The 17,576-nt window shown below is 40.0% G+C and overlaps 1 protein-coding gene across 8 annotated transcripts in view; it reads left to right on the plus strand.

Moving 5' to 3' along the window:
• NTRK2 (neurotrophic receptor tyrosine kinase 2) overlaps positions 1-17,576 on the plus strand; it is a 352,403-nt gene that overhangs the window by 182,172 nt on the left and 152,655 nt on the right. For 5 of the 8 annotated variants that reach the window (XM_003941127.4, XM_074395485.1, XM_039474761.2 and 2 more), the window contains one exon: positions 13,700-13,888. In XM_003941127.4, coding sequence (XP_003941176.1) covers positions 13,700-13,888 — 189 coding nt within the window. Of the gene's footprint in view, positions 1-7,249; positions 7,298-13,699; positions 13,889-17,576 lie in introns of all 8 variants that reach the window. The other 3 variants (XM_003941128.4, XM_010351855.3, XM_074395486.1) reach the window with 1 other exon arrangement.

The following is a 17,576-nucleotide window of genomic DNA, read 5'->3' on the forward strand; positions in this document are numbered from 1 at the left end:
TCCATTCCCCAAGTGTTTATTGAGTGTGTATGCAAGGCACTGGAGATGGTGGTTAATTATACAGACAAGATCCCTGTAGCAAATGCTATTGGCGCCCCGTGCTCCACCCATGTTCTCTCAGCTCTCACCATCCCAGCACTAGCCTGCAGAGTCTTCCTGCAACCACCCATGACTCTGTTTAAGAACCTTCGCTTAGCTGGAAGCCCTCAGTCATTGATTGGTGGGAATTGGAGGGTAAATGACCCAGTTTCCTCACCTTTGGGATGGGATAACTCTAAGGTTCATTCTACCCCATCACTCTATGTTCCCCAGGCATTTGAATTCCAGTTGTCCACAGTGTAACCCACTGGATAATGTATCCATTACAGGCTTCCTTCCTCTTTTTGTTTCACTTTTTGACTACTCCTTTTGTGCTTCCTGGGATCTCTTCTTAGTAAACTACTTTTGCTTGAATTCTTGAGTCAGGGTCTTTTCTAGGGGAGCTGGTCTAAGACATTCGCTGGCTTCTTGAAGCTCAAATTCCAGAAAAGGATGCAGATAATAAGCAATAAATCAATAAAAAAAGGTCACGTATGGGTACCTACTGAGAAGAATAAGATGATAGAGAGTGAAAAGGGTTTCAGATAAATTCTGATTAAAGTGGTGAAGTTGGGATCTCTCTGATAGTATGATATTTGACCTGAAACCTGAAAAACGAGAAGTAGTTATAAAAAAGAGCCTGGAGGCTGGTCTTGGTGGCTCACACCTATAATCCCAGCACTTTGGGAGGCTGAGGCAGGCAGATGACTTGAGGTCAGGAGTTCAAGATCAGCTTGGCCAACATGGTGAAACCCCTGTCTCTACTAAAAATACGAAAAGTAGCCAGGCATGATGGCTCAGGCATGTAATCCAAGCTACGAGGGAGGCTGAGGCAGGAGAATCACATAAACCCAGGAGGCAGAAGTTGTAGTGAGGGGAGAACACACCACTGCACTTTAGCGTGGGCGACAGAGTGAAACTCTATCTCAAAAAAAAAAGCCTGAGAAGAAGATTCTGGGGAGAGGCATGAAAAAATGCAGTGAGCAGGAATAGGAGAAAGGACAGTGGGCTGTTTCAGTGGGAATGAGGCTAGGGAAGGGGAAGACCTGGGAGGTTGGCCATGTCGTGAGAGACTCTAGTAAGGATCAGAAGTTTATACAAAGTGCAACGAGAAACTTTTGGAGGATGTTAAGCAGGAAAATGCAATAATCTGATTTATACTTGAAAATGATTACTCTGGCAGCTCATGGGAAACAGATCGGGAAAGGGAAGAACGAAGCAGTGAGCTAAGTTAGAAGGCTACTGAAGAAATCTAGGTGAGAGATGAGAAATGCTTTTCAATTTCCAGACTCAACTGTTGATAGAGAACATAAGTAAATAGAATACAAACACAGAGTATGCACACATTTACATCTTTGTCTCTGTAGGTATTGATATGTATTGAAATAGTTCTTAGCATTTGGGGGTGAGAACTCTTCGAAAATCTGATGAAATCTGTGGCTCTCCTCTCCAGAAAAATGCAAATGTGCACTGACACACAATTTTAAATTTGTGATGAGAGGCTGGGAGCTCATGGAGTCAGTTAATAAAACCTCAAGCATATGTGTGTATATATATATATATATATATATATATATATATATATATATATATACTTTTTTTGGTCTACATCTGGTAGTTGGGGTGGGGGGGCTGTCTATAAATGGTAAGTAAGTCCCAAAGTGGATCACAGTTCAAGCACATTTTGTTTATGGATGACAGTTGAAGGAGAGACAGCTCAGCATCATTGGCCCTCTAGTAGAAAGACTCTGAGATGTGTTCTACTCTGCCTATGCCCACCTAAGAATACTGGGAGAATTCATTGTTTATCGAAATGACCCTGTGCTATCTTTAAGCCATTAACTTCCAAGCTTGCCCTAGGTGTTATCTTAGTTCTGGCCAGGTAGAAGGGAGCACACAGAGGAAGTCTTAATAGGAAAAGACTGCAAGTGGGACCCACTGTTCTGCACCCCCTTCACTGACTAGAATTTAACCATCTGGCCACAACTAATTACAAGGGAAGCTGGGAAATATGGTGTAGCTATTAGCCCAGTGGGGTGGGGACAAAGGGAAATACAAATTTCAGAGAACAGTTAGGAGGTTCAGCCATAATACACACATTTTTCTTTATATTTGTCATATAAAGAAGCTGCTCAGTATTACACTTTAAGAGAACAGTGGAAATACCTCACAATGTAAGTTTGATGAAGGGCAAGAGATAGAGCCAAGTGAAGATTGGTCAGGAGGATATAACACCCATTGTGTCATGATTTCCAGAACCATTTTAACTCAAAGCAAGCCCTCTTCCTAGACTGTGGAGATGGGGCTTTCTTTTATTAAGGGTTTGTCCTTAGGTGAAAGATTAAGATCAAATTGAAGTGGAAACTTGGCCCCAGACTACACTGTTCTGTGTCCCGAGGAACTGGAATTAATTTGAAGCAAACTATTACTCACCCTGATTATATGCCAGTAGGAAAGGGATGATGATACTGTCAACAAGGCGACTTTTGCGTTCATTTATTGTCACTCCAATGAGCAGTCATTCTAGATCTTTGATGTGACAGTTTATTGGCTACTCAGGCAAGCCCTTGGCCTGTCTACTCTCGACTCAACTCTGGTTCATCTTCTCCCTGAAGCAAAGCAGCCTGGAGACTACTCTTTCAAATGTCCTTTAGAGAGTGGGTGTGGTCCTAAGAAGTTGAAGGTGAAGTCCATTTTTATTAGTAAATCATATTTTACCATTGGATTCCATGACAATGGTAAAATTTTTCTTGGGGTTGGAGAGTGGAGTCTTATCTTAAAACATAAAGAAATTACATTTGAGAACATGGCAAATTTTAATTTCTTCAACGTTAAAAAGGAGAAAAGCTGATTTTCTCTTAACATACCAAAATGATTTTTCCAAAATTTTAAAATATCCGGAAGCTGTTTGCTCTTGAAATCGGAACCTTTCTAAGCCTCATGTTTAGTGTTTGCGCAACTCAGTACCTACAGGGAAGGTCAAATTTCTTCCACATTGCCTGTTTCCATCTCCTTCCTCTGATTCTCTCATTTACATCATAAATTTTCCTTTTCAACCTCCTACATTTTAGCTCTTTCCTTTAAGAAATATTTAAAAAGCAGTATTTTTTGCCATTTATTTAATTTGAATTCCATCTTAGACTTGTTAATGTGTTTACATGCTATTTTTTCCTACATTTCTTCTCTCCGGTCAGAGAAAAGGTTGAGCTTTCTTCAACAAGAGATGGACTTAATTGGTTAATTTCATAATTTAGAGTCTTTCTTGGTCTACATTCCAAAAGGAGGGGATTCTTTAAGCTCACTACAGCTACATTTACTTTGAAGGAGCCCTTTATTTTGCAGTGAATAAAGTGTCTCTTATTAGAGAGAAAATAAAAGAAGGTTTGGCAGGACTCTACTCCCAATGGATAAAACATCACAGGAAATTGAGAAATTGTTTCTTTTTGGCCTTGTGGGAAAATTTTGCTTGTGAAATTTAGTATTAAAGTTTTAAGACAACTGCTTACATCTATCAAGAAAGAACTGTTAAATCAATAACAGTTTCTAGGGGTGGGATGCCAATCTGACCTTTCTATACTTGGTCTGTTAAATGTTCCAGGTAGTGTGAGGTATGATCGAGAAGACTGTATTCTCTCCTACACAACGACTGAGTTAATTTTAAGTAGAACTTAGAAATCGTTCATCGATTTAAGAATAGTTTTGTCAACAGTTGGCCTCAGTTGGGTGCTTCTTCATTTGTGCCTATAAGACAGGGCATTGCATTATGTCCAAATGAGAAATGAATCCTAGGTAGAGAATCCAGTTTCCATTCTCAGCTTGATCTATGGGCTAAGGGATTTTGATATTAAGCCTGTTTCTTGAGCTTCAGACCATTCTGCCAGCTGAGGGGTGTTGCCTTGCATTTTCTCCACATAGGCACCTTATTTGAAATTTGTGGTTCCAACCCATGTTCTCAGTTTGACCCCTAAATCTGTTTTCCTTCTAAGCTCCTTAGGGACTCTATGAGCAGCATAACCATTTACCCAGTTGTCCAAATCTGAAACCTTCATTGTTTTCTCTCCACACTCCCCACAATTAGCAATCAATTACCAAGTTCTGCTCCTGTCCCTAAATAGGCCTGCAGTCATCTCCTTTCCTTCACCCTCCCATTTCCCCAATACCCAGCTCAGGCCACAGTTCTCCCATGCTTTGATTTCTCTAAAAACCTCCTTAACCAGTCTCTTGCCTTTAGTTTTTTTCTTCCCATAATCTTGATTTTACCCTGCAGCCAACATAATTTTCTAAAATTAATCTTGACAATGTTACTTCCTGGCCTGAGGTTTATTATTATTTTTGAGCCTAACTGTGCAATTTTCACTAGAATATCCAAACTCTTGACTTGGGCCTTACTTGTATGTCTCAGTCTCCCCACCCTTTCCAGCTGCATTGGCCTCTGGACCCATTCAATGCTTCTCACCTTAGCCAGAACTGGATTCTGAATGCAGTCAGCATTCCTTCCTCTGCTCTTTCCCGTTCTTGGCTAATCCTAATCTATTTTCTAGAAATCCTCTGAGCCCTCTCTCTCGAGCCCCCTCCCAACCGTCCACCGGAATAGAGGCTTCTTTTCTGAGCTCCCACACCTTGGACTGACTTCTTCAATGGCTCATCCTTCACTGAGATCTTCTTAAGGGCCGCTTTGTAGCTCATTGCTCTTTGAAGGCTCTGTTCTGCCTGATAAATAAATAAATTAGATTGAATAACTAGAGTGTTTTTCTATATTTAAAATAGAATCATAATTATACTATTATAAATTTTGGTTAATTTTGATGATTTTGGAGCATGGGAAATGCAGCTAAAATAAAATGAAAAAAGACTCCACTATGATTTGTCTTCAGAAGATATGAAGACAATGGATAAAACATCACAGGAAATTAAGAAATTGTTTCTTTTTGGCCTTGTGGGAAAATTTTGCTTGTGAAATTTAGTATTAAAGTTTTACTGGCTAAAGTCCCACAAGCTGAGACATTTGCTAAGTGTATCAGCCTCTCTGAGTCTCAGTTCCTAGTCAATAAGCATAGGAGAATTTCTCATGTAAACAAAACTTGGCTGAGGACAAGGAAGAAATACTCAGGGTGGGTGGAGACACTCAGTGAATTGTAATGACATCACAAGTAAGAGGAATTCTTATTCTCTGCATATCTGCAGTTCTCATTGTACCTGTGCAAAACCCCAGCTTGGGAGAGGTGGGGTGTGAATGGTTTCATGGGGCACATATGGCAGGGGAGTATTTACCAGGTCTCTGCCCAGTTAGGTGGAGCCACAACAATGGCGGGAATTTCTGTAAGAAGAAATTGTTCATCTTTAGTTTTTCCATTGGGTAGAGCTCAAAAATACACTTCTACCCTCTCAAATACTGTTGGTGAAAGTGAGACCTGGCATAGTGTAGCAATTTGATAACCTGTATTGAGAAGCTTCACAATATTCTTTTTTTTTTGAATCAGTAATTCAATTTCTAGGATTTATCTTAAGGGAACTAGTTTTAGCAAGAGAAGGGGAGCACTTAAGATGTGTAAAGATGTTCATTGCGGTTGTTTATTATAGTTAGTGATTAAAAATAATCTGAAGTCTACAATCAGTGAGGGATTGCGATGGCATTGACCTTCAGTGGGTTCTTTCTAAATGGGAATGTAACATTGAAAAGCTACTCAAGTGAAAAAATAGGCTTAAAAAATTCAAACTATGCTTTAATTAAAAGTGTGTACCAGATTTAATAAACTATTCTAATTATTTTTTTTAAAGTGTGTAAATCAAACAAATATAGAAAAACAAAAGATGACCAGTCGGAAAATACACTTTGTTTTAAATGGGGTTAGTCGTAACAAAGAAATCCATAGGCAGGACTCTGCCTCCTTAGACCAACAGCTCTAGTGAATGAAGTTCACTGTCTTCTGTGCAAAGGAATCTTTATTTGGCTGTGGCTCAAAGCCAGGCCTTCGTCTTGTCTTCTAAAACCTGGAAGGAAGCATTCAGAGGAATATCAATCAGAAGTAAAGATCAGCTTAGAGGCTGGAGGGCAACCATTTTTAAGAAGGTTAAGGAAATAAATGCAACTACAATAGTCAAGTTGTAGGATACCAGGGAGGGAAAGCCTACATTTACCCAGGAACAAATAGTCATCATGACAACAACCTTGTAAGTCATCTTTGAATGTGCAAGGAGCTTTTCTGTACATCGTTCACTTAAATTGATTCCTCTTCAATTTAGCTAGCTAGTTATCCAAAATGCCTGTAAAAATTATGACAGAGGCGGGAAACACAGTTACTGATTTGGGGTCCATTCCTTTTATCTTCCTCACATTCGGGGATTTCCCCGCTGCATGGAATTCACTTTGAACCTAGTGGAAATTACCTAGAAGGGAATAGTTGAGCTCAGGAAGCAAGGAGACATTTAACTGTGGCTTTATTCACAGAAGGCTCTCCAATCGTTAGCAGGTCTTTTCCTACACTGGATTTCTATTGGATTTTGTGTTCTAAGAGGCACAGAATGGCTGTACACAGCCCAGCATCACACAGCAAGTCAGGAGCGGGAATCCATGTAGAATTAGATTTTTTTTTCGTTCCTCTTGAATCTCTATCTAGCTCAAGTGTCTGCTCTCCCACGGGATTTTGTGTTCCTTTTTTACTGCCTGTCTCGGCTTCAAAAAAGATCTGTTTTCTCTTATTATTTTCCCACATTGCTGCGGTTCAGAGCTGTAGGGCATTTGTCAAATGCATTGTGTGTGTCTTCACCCCTGCAGCTTCCCTGTCAGATGATTCAATACAAGGCAACGATCTCTCCACTAAGAGGGAAGAAAGAAAGTGAGAAAGAAAACAGCTGAGAGCCCTTAACCCTGGTTGTGGCTATTTTTCTCATAGACAGGCTGCTGTCTCTTATCTGATTGGAACCTCCATGTTCTTCGAATGGGAAATAAATCTTTACACAAAAATCCAAGGGTTAGTTTCCAGGCATTTGATAGGAAGCTTTCATTCCAAGTGGTTTTTTTTTTTTGTTTTGTTTTGTTTTTTGTTTTTTTTGTTGTTGTTGTTGTTTTGTGGGGGGAGTTCGTTGCATTATTTGACCAAGGACAGTGCTTACCACCTCCGGTTTCTACTTCTCTTTCGAAGTTTATTTTATGTTTTATTGTGGTTTTCAGATTTCTCATGGTTTGGATTTGGGAAAGTAAAATCAAGACAAGGTGTTGGTAAGTAGTTAACTCACTCCTTCTTTGGATAAGTAATGAGTCTATGTTTTTATTCAGATGAAACTGCTTAGACTCTCTTTACAGTTCACAGTCTTCGATTCATTTTCTGTGTTCCTGGTTTTTGATTTATTGAAGAAGTAGGTCTAGAATTTTTCCAGAAAAGGCATCACTGTTGTTAACTGAGTTCAGTACGTGATTTTGCATTTTTAGATTTGACTGGTTTTTATCCTGTGGGGGGAAGTGTTAACTGTCGCTCCAGTTCTAGTTTGTGATGCATTTTTAAGAAGGTTAAGGAAATAAATACAACTACATTTCAAGCACACGTATAGGGAATAGTTGACTCAATAGTGAAGCTGTGCAAGTTTAGGTCTTAACTTTCTTTTATTGGCCGAGATGTAATAGAGTTTTGAATTGGTAAATCAGTTTCCATTTATGACCATTCCTCGTTCAAAACAGATCCTAACGTCCAGACGCTGTGATTTGTGCTTGATTGCATTCTATTCCTTGCATTCAGACTATGTCCTTACAATTGGAAAGCAGAGTTTATAGCTTACCAAGTGAATGCAGATGATGTAGCTCATCATTAGAATTGAAATCAGGTGTGATCTCTTGGGACCTGTAATTTGTTCAGAATTTTCTACGGGTACAGAGACAGTGAACAGGAATTGCTTCGAAGGCAAGAAAAAACAGGTATGAGTTTCCAAGATCTGACCATCTTGGTCATCTGTTAGTTAGCATTTCTTTTGGTAGCAAGGTTGGCCATAGGCAAAATGGCAAAGTAGGCGAAATGTACCAGTGTCAGGAAGCTGCTCAAATCCAAACCATCCACCCTATGCTTGTTCATCCTGGCTATATAAGGAGCTGTTGTCTGTCACTTTTGAACCTGACATCAGACCTTGTCTTAGTGGGCAGCCTATATTTCTGTCTGTCCGTGATCCAAAAATGACCAGTGGGCTGAGGAAGCCTGGCCAGACAGGGCCTGGAGGGGGAAAATGCCACCTTGACTCTTGGTAGCTCCATGAATTCCCCTTTGCTCTTAACCAGCAAAAGGGAAGTGGAGACCTGGCAAAGTTAGAACATCAAGCTCAAGTAGTCAGCGCTTCTAGGCAGCTCGCCAGGGGCAAATTTCAGGCACAAATGATCATAGTCACTTTGCTAAGATATCAGACCGATTATCCTGCCTGGGCAGTCTTAAAGGTGTTTTGTTTTAGGGCTTTGATGTATATGTGTGTGTAGGTGTATCCCTTGTGTTTTGGGGGGAGGTGGTAATAACCTCTCCTATAACAGTGCTGTAAGACAGGGTCTTGCTTCTGCTAAATTGCAAGTCATTGCAACCACTTACATATTTTTCAAGCCAACTTGCACTGAAGAAGGGTGTTTGTTCCCTTTCCCGGAAAGGAAAGAAAGGTGCTTTCCTTTCCTGGAAAGCTGCAAAAATGTGGTTTCAGTCTTTCAGGCTGCAGCAGAGAGTTCTTCAGAATTATTCTTCCAGCTGCAGTCCAGCAGAGGTTCTACTGTTATACAACATAGGTTTCATATTTTTCAGGCTTAGTGAGACCAACAGTTTAGGAGATGATTGCCATTGAGAAGATAGTTTGTTACTCATGGTTCCCAAAAGAAAGGGGCACATCAGGCAATGCTGGGCCATGTGGGGAAGTGCTGGGATCCATTAAGAGGCAGAGGAGGAAAGGGAGAAGTTGGGCAGGAGCTTTTAGTGTGTTTGCCAGGTAAGGAAACAGGGGAAGGAGGGTAAACAGGTTTAGGATTGGCTGGTCTGAGTAAGTTCAACAGGCTCTAGGGTATAGGAGCTGTCTAGAGTTTAAAGTACCTGGCCCTGGGGTAGGTAGGGCAGGTGGATAGTGGCCTGGGGTGTGAGAGTCACATTAGGAAGTCACATTAGGTCTAGAGTGTTGTCTCTGGATTGGTTGGTTTGCATTTGAAAGGCATGCTCCCAGGCAGGGTATTTACCATCTGCAGGAACTGACTCACCCTGGGTGGGAGCGGCTCTCCCTCCAGATTCAGCAGGGACCCAGATGTCAAAGCACCAGAATCCAGAATATAGAAAGTCTTGCTTAGTACTAATCCTTCCCCTCATCTTGAAGGCACTATTGGTTTTGAGAGAAGAAAACTCCCCCAGATGACCTTCGTGATACTTATCACAGGAAATTAAGTCTACATTAGGCTTAGAAATGTCTGTAGAGTCATAGCACAGGATATGTGACCTAGCAGACATATTAAAATAAAAATGGTCTAAAAATGTTTCCAGGCTTAACTCATGCTTGTCAGCTGAGTGATTAGAACTATTTATTCTAAATCAGCCAAGTGCGCACATACCTCGCCATTTAAAAGTTTATATTAATATTATAATACATTTTTTCAAGTCCTCATATGAATTTTGTTTAACACATTGGGAATACGGCCCTTTATTCTTCTTCTGTCTTTTTCGTGGTGCCTGTTCAAACACATGCATAGACATACAAAGACACATCCCGTGATATGCACAGACAGGCTGCTGTCAAATTATGTAGACATTCATTGTCCCTGCTGAGAGCTTCTTCTGCCTTCCCAACTTCGCTGCGCTTTGTATTCCATTATATCAAAATGTTCACAGAAAACTGGGCTTAAACCCTGCAACCTTGCCAGCCATATCAATCGTCTAGGTTTTAGAACATCAATAATGAAGAAAACAGCACTTGAATTAATATCTCCTTTGATGAATTGTTGAGGTTTATGTGTTACTCACATTTGTCAACAATGACTTTTCTGGCAAAGTGAAAAGGCTTTTGAAAAATTACCTGTGGTGCCTTTTACTGCTTCTAAGCTTAATCCTACCCTCACTCCCCAAATAAGAGCTCATTTCTGGCCGGGCAACATAATGAGACCCTGTCTCTACTAAATAAATAAATAGCCAGGCATGGTGGTACACACCGGTAGTCCCAGCTACTCAGGAAGCTGAAGTGGGAGGATATCTTGAGTTCAGGAGTTTGAGGTGACAGTGAGCTACGATGACACCACTGCACTCCAGCCTGGGTGACACAGAGACACCCTGCCTGAATTAAAAAAAAAATTAACCGGCCAGGCACAGTGGCTCAAGCCTGTAATCCCAGCACTTTAGGAGGCCGAGACTGGTGGATCACAGGACCAAGAGATCGAGACCATTCTGGTCAACATGGTGAAACCCCGTCTCTACTAAAAATACAAAAATTAGCTAGGCATGGTGGCACACGCCTGTAGTCCCAGCTACTCGGGAGGCTGAGGCAGGAGAATTGCCTGAACCCAGGAGGCGGAGGTTACGGTGAGCCGAGATTGCGCCATTGCTCTCCAGCCTGGGTAACAAGAGCAAAACTCCGTCTCAAAAAAAAAAAAAAAAAAAAGAGCTCATTTCCTTGCAATCTGTTACATCAGAGTTGGAGGTTTTAATCGGAGAGGTTTAGGCAAGGAAAGGGTATCCCTTAGTGAAGAAGGAGAAGCAGACAGCAAATTGCTTGGTTGGACTCTGAGTGAGGGCTTCACTGTGTACTTGGCAGAAGATTAAAAGTCTGAATTTGGGCATCTCAAGTTGTCTTCTAGGTATCAGCCTCCTCAAAAATGATTGAATGCTGCTCTGATGTTCATGAACCTCAGAGTGTCGTGGGCCAGAGGAAAGTCAGAGAAGAAAGGAACTGGAGTCAATGCATTTCTAATCATTTCAAGGGCTCCAGAAGGAAATATTGCAGAATTTCTGAAAGCATGTAGAATGTTTTAAAATGAAACTCCTGTACAAAGATGTAAGAACGATACCATCGACCTCCAGAACTGAGGGGAAAGGGCAGGAGTGCGGGGAGGGATAAAAGGCTACACATTGTGTACTGTGTATGTTGCTCATGTGACAGATACCCCAAATTCTCAGAAACCACTAAATAACTTATTCATGTAGCCAACATCACCTGTTCTCCAAAATACTATTGAAATTTTAAAAAAAAGAAATTTTAAGAAAAAGAAACTCCTGCATTCCCGGGGTAGAGGTGGTGCCTGGAGTCCACTGAGAAACGTGCAGCCTTGACTGCCAGTCCTTCAGGGAGCTCAGGCAGGAGCATGCTTTGGTGACCTTGCAGGAGGGAACAGCCACGCCGGGAACCAAGCAAGGCAGTCAGTGGTGAGAAGGTTTTATTGACAAGATGTGGAAACCTTAGCATAACACATCTTCATTTTAAATTTTCGGCCAGAAGCTAGATGATCTAGGCCTGCATCAGGGAGCAAGTCACAGAACAGGATGGTTAGGAATATTGGAAAGAACTTGTCTTTGTAGTTATTCTTGGCAGAATTTCTCCTGTATCCTAATGCAGGTGAGCTAGATACAAGACAAGCACAGTTGATGGACTTGCTTTTGCTTTTGAGTGTTCTGTAGCTTCTAAATTGGCTGTGTGAGGACTTGTTTGCAGAACTGAGCCAGAATGCATCATTAAAGGCAGCTTAAATGCACATCCCCTTGAGAGAATGCTTCAAAAATTACCTATAATAACAGTTGGCTGTCTCTTGCATAGTTTGTTTAAGACACTGCTTAGCTGGGGAATGTCCAACTGTTATCACTACAAACTGTGATAATCTCCATATGAGGGGGAAAAATGGATCGTGGAGGTTGGGGGATGAGGGATTATTATATTTCATAGGGGATTCAAGACTGGATGACAAAACAACTTTTGTTTTCAGAATTGCTGTGCTTTTCACTACAATAGTTAAGTGTGAGGGAAAAGCTGGAGAAAGACTGAAAGGATGGAAGTGCCAAAATGTGCATTTAGTGAGTGTGGGGAGATTGGAAGAAAGCACATTTTCTTGCCTAGGAAGTAGCAATTCAGACTCTTTCTGGCATTTGCTTTGGCTGGGCATTTGATTCTGCCTTTTCACTCTCTATTGTCTTTCCTCTTTGTTCTTTCTCTGGGCTTATGCCAGTAGTCAGGTCAGTGGTCTGCTTCCGTGGGACCCTCCACGTATAATACACATCTAGAGAATTTTGTGCACCTCCCACGTAGAAAGTACCTGTCATGAGCCACTGCCATCTCCATTGGTTTGAAGCTTTCACGTAGACCTTTATCTTTGTGAATCTAATTTTGGTTACAAAGAGTATGAGTTTAGTGGCTAATGGGTGAATTGTTTAGACAAGATACAGTACACTGTATGCATGAGCATATACATTCTGAGACTTTGGACTAGAAAATTTGTCTTGTACAAAAAATGCTATGATTATTAATTTAGTATAAAGACACCAAGTGATGACTCTATAAATAGTACTATAGCTAAAGCCAAAGCAGGGAACTTTGCCATGGGATTGATCCATTATTGTTGTAAAAGCATTTTGCAGACAAAAGTGGTGCAGATACTCACAAAATGTGAAGAAAGAGGAATGTAGTCATAGGACAGTCAAATGTATATCTAATCTACCAGTTAAAGTTCATTTAGTAATAATATCTAGTAGTAATACATACTCATGAAGCACTTTTAAATTTATAATACATTTTCATATTACTAATCTAATTCTAGTGTCAAAATAAGCAAATATTATTTTGCATGTAAGTGGATGTAGAGGTCCAGAGAAAGTAAGTGACTTGTCCAAAGGGAAAAGAAAGGAAACCCAGATTCTGAAACTCCCAGAACAACTTCCAATGGTCTATGAAATAGCAATCCCAGATTCATGTTTACAGTTTCAATGACAGAGCTTTCTAGAGACAATCATAGAACAGAGAGGAAAGCTACATATTATCTTACAGGAGAAAGAAGTGAAGAAATTGGAGCTGTCGTACACTGCTGGTGGGAATATAAAATGGTGCAGCCACTTTGGAAAACAGTTTGGCTGTTCCTCAAAATGTTAAATATAGAGCTACCATATGACCCAGTAATTCTACCCAAGAGAAATTAAAACATGTGTCCACATAAAAACTCGTATATGAATGTTCATAGTAGCATTATTTATAATAGCCAAAAAGCCAGAACAACCCAAATGTCCACCAACAACTAAATGAATAAATAACATGCAACATATTCACTCAATGGAGTATCATTAGGCAATACAAAGAAAGCAAGTACGAATACATACTACAATGTGGATGAATCTTAAAAACAGGATGTTAAGTAAAACAAGCCAGTTACAAAAGATCATTTATATATGGTTCCATTCATATGAAATGCCAGAGAGATAGAGTGTGAATCTGTGAATGTCTACGCTTGCAAGTGGAGGGAATGGGGAGTAAGTGATAACGGGGTGATGAAAATGTCCTATGATTAGATTATAGTGATCACTGCACAACTCTATGAATATATGAAAACCCACTGAATTGTATACTTTAAATGGATAAATTTTATGTATGTGATTTACAGTTCAATAAAGCCATTGATTATAGGAGAACATGTATATTTTTTAATCTCTAGGCCCAGCTTCCGTTATCAGCAATGATGATGACTCTGCCAGCCCACTCCATCATATCTCCAATGGGAGTAACACCCCATCTTCTTCAGAAGGTGGCCCGGATGCTGTCATTATTGGCATGACCAAGATCCCCGTCATTGAAAATCCCCAGTACTTTGGCATCACCAACAGTCAGCTCAAGCCAGACACATGTAAGTACAGCTGTTTATACTTATTGGCCCATTTGCTGCATAGCTGTATCAACCAGAGTGTTTATCAGGACCCCTGACAGGGACGACTGGTGGGGGACAGGGTGCAGTGAAATGTCTGAGGATTCTTGCAGCTTTTGGCCAGGAATAGATCCTTTAGTTTGTTGCTTATAGAATTCTCTGGGTGTGTCTCTTGCTGGGAAAGAACTGTGGGCAGATACTGACTTCTCTTGGGATCCATTTTCCAAAACCATTTGTCAACATGAAGTTGGAATCTAGGCGTGCTTATCTTGAAAAAGAAAGAGACAGAAACCAGAAGTATCATTAGAATGCACATATATCAATTATAGATGACAGGCAATTGATGTAATTTAAATTTAGCTTACTGAAAGTAATTGAAACATGCACTCTAGGTAGTTGGGAAGGCGCTGTGTTGCCCATAGGTGGTATCAGTTTGGAGAGTCCTGTATTCTTTGCTCAGTCCAAGTTCCCAGCATGAGGCCTCCCTGTGTGGTCACAATAGCAAAGAGACATGGCAGCAGATGATTTGCATATTAAGTACACTGACTTTTATTTTTCAAAACCAAATTAACCCATTAATCTCTGTTAGCAACTTTGAGATTTTTCTAAGGGCCTTTTGTGCTATCTTCTGCACCACTGCTCCAATATTAAATGTGGAGCACAGCCTTAAAGCCAACTAAAAGCAAACCCATGGGGACAAACAGGCTTATTGCATTGGCGCTCCAGGCCTCCCCTCATACATGAATATGGGGCCATGAGGGCCATGACGTCAGGTGGCCTAGATCCCAGGGATTCCCTGCCAATAAAGAGTGGGTATCATGCATGTTCCTATCCTGTCTTAAATACCATTCTCCTAACTTGTCTTAGAGGAAAGGTAGAGGATTATTGCAAGGTTAGGCTTTGGGGTCTGGCTTTCTGTTGACTTTCCCACAAGAACAGGATGAAGGGCCTTAGCAATGAGTATCAGATCTGTGCATATATAAGGAGATATCTGTAACTTCATCCTATTCACTCAAATTTATCCCAAGGTATGCTTAAGGGTGGATGTGAGTTTAAGAGTTAGGAAGAACAGTATTACGAGCTTTTAATGTATGAGACTGGAATCCACTGGAGATTTTGGTTGACTCTGTAACATGACAAGATAAATAGAATAATGTGTGAAGAATATTGAGCTTCTTGAAATAAAATATATTAGTTGAAATCAAGGTATTATTAATCTTAATACTGTCATTGTAGTGTGAACAAGGTGAGTAGAGGCATTGCTTAAAATGTGCCTTCTTTGATGGGATGAGCCTCCTCCAAAGATCCTTGGAATACCCTGCATGCAGAACTGTCAAATAAGGTATAAAACTAAGCAGGATACTGTGATGGGAGCATCTGTCATCATTTTGATTGTTCTCCCTAGGAATAGAGTACCTTGACACCTCAGTCACCACCAGTACCAGGCCTATGATGTACTTCAGTTAGCCTGAGGCTGTAGTATAATTGAGGCTGACTAACATCAACATACCCTCAAAAAGTTGCTTTCCTTTGTCAAGGGAGGAAAGACAAAGCTGAATAATTAAGTAGACTGGATCAGTGCAACAAGTCCAGTAAGAGAAACTGAAAAAACAAGCTAGAGTGCAAACAAAATAACAAATGAGATCCTCTAGATGAAAAGGGCTAGATGGATGGCTAGAAGTGCTTTCTTTCCTTAGGCATCCAGAAAGAAAGTCTTCAAAGGTTATTTCCTTAATCTGGAGTCTGTGGAGATTTTTTGCAAAGGTTTTGGTTCCTTTTGGAGAAGTCTTGATTGTGTGGCTCATTCATTCTGTGCCTCCTGACAGTTTCTGGCCTCTACTCAAGTGGCCAACCTCCATTTTGGCCATTCCTTCTATATAAAGTCTTGCTAGGCCCTGCACCCAATGTAATGTCACAGCTTAGTGTCCTCAGTCACTCCACACCATATACCAAGAGAGATTTTCTTTTTTCCATGAAACAAGTCACATATACTCTTTCATGATTTTAAGAGCACTTAAAATCCACATCTTCCATGAATTCTTTTTCAAATAAATGAGAATGAAGAAGCAATTTAATTCTTTCCTTCCCTTCACCCTTTTGTAAATGTCATTTTTTATCTCATAATTCTTTTCCTTTATCTTCCGTGTATCTGTGGTCTTTTGTTAAGTAGCGAGTATGACCACTCTCACATATGTGTCTCTGCAGTCTCGCTTAGGTTAGATTGTAAGCTCTTGGAGGGCAGTATCTTTGTCTGTTGAACCATTCCTTTATAGCACAAGATGTGGTGTACCTTTGATGTTGGCCACATGTTGACCAGATGTGGCTTTATATTACTGAAATATTAATTACTAGCAGATATGTAACAAGAAAGATGACTCATAATCATTTTCATTGGTTTTATTCCTTTCAAATTTGCCTACGTAATTGTTCATTTATTGAATATGTTTTTAACAATATATTTAGCCAATTTAAACAGGTTTAGATAACAATTTTAGCAGAAATAGGCTTTGGACAAAAAATCTTTTCCTTGAACATTCTAATTGTAGTCATGCAGAAATTAAAATATTTCAAAATGTACAGACCTGATATAGAGATGAATCTGTTGCTATAGGCCCATAAAATGTTGGGAACTTAGCTTTCAATTAGATAATTCCCATTGAATATATATATATATATATGTATTATGTAAATATACACACTTATGTGTACTTTATATATACACACATATACAGGTGTATGAACATATATTTACACACACACATATATGTATACATACATATACATGTACGTATATGTATATGTGTGTGTGTGTGTGTGTGTGTACATATATATATAAAACATATATTTTAGAGACAGAGTCTCACTCTGTCACCCAGGCTGGAGTGCAATGGCATGATCATAGCTCTCTATAATTTCAAACTCCTGGGCTCAAGCAGTCCTCTTTCCATAGCCTCCTGAGTAGCTAGGACTGTAGGTACATACCACCATGTCTGGCTGATTTTTTTATTTTTATTTTTTTGTAGAGATTTAGTTCTCACTTTATTGCCCAGGTTGGTCTTGATCTCCTGGACTCAAGTCATCCTTCCCATCTTGGCCTCCCAAGGGAGGGATTATAGGCCTGAGCCCCACTGAATATTTTTTACAAGTGAGCATTTAAAGAACCTCTAAAGAAAGTCTCTTCCAAGAAGTTACAGTGAAAAAAAATTTGAGAAGATCTCAGAGTTTAGAAGTTTTTCCATGTGCTTAAAGCGTAATATCATATGGATAGTACAACATCACTATTCTTATGGATCCATCGGAGGCTTGAGCCGAAAACTGGCCTGTATACTTTCTTTTCCTAAATACATGCTATTCAAAGATGTTGACTTTAGAATATATGCACGATCTTACAAAGATCACTGAATTATAAGAATCGAATGTATGTATGATCTATATGTACGATCTTACTCACTTTACTGAATTATAAGAATCTAACATATAATGAAGATGATTCATTAAATATTTATTCATAACATTCTTACAATGCTAGAAACTAGAGATCTCATGAAAATGGTGGCTTGTTACTCCCACTCTCAAGGAGTCTCACTGGCAAGGCCGATAGGTCATCATGTAATCATAATGCAATGCGATAGGCAGTGCAATAAGCTCTGTTAGAGCAAGGGTCCAAAAC

The sequence above is a fragment of the Saimiri boliviensis genome, chromosome 2 (genome assembly GCF_048565385.1).
Source record: "Saimiri boliviensis isolate mSaiBol1 chromosome 2, mSaiBol1.pri, whole genome shotgun sequence".
Lineage (NCBI taxonomy): Eukaryota > Metazoa > Chordata > Mammalia > Primates > Cebidae > Saimiri > Saimiri boliviensis.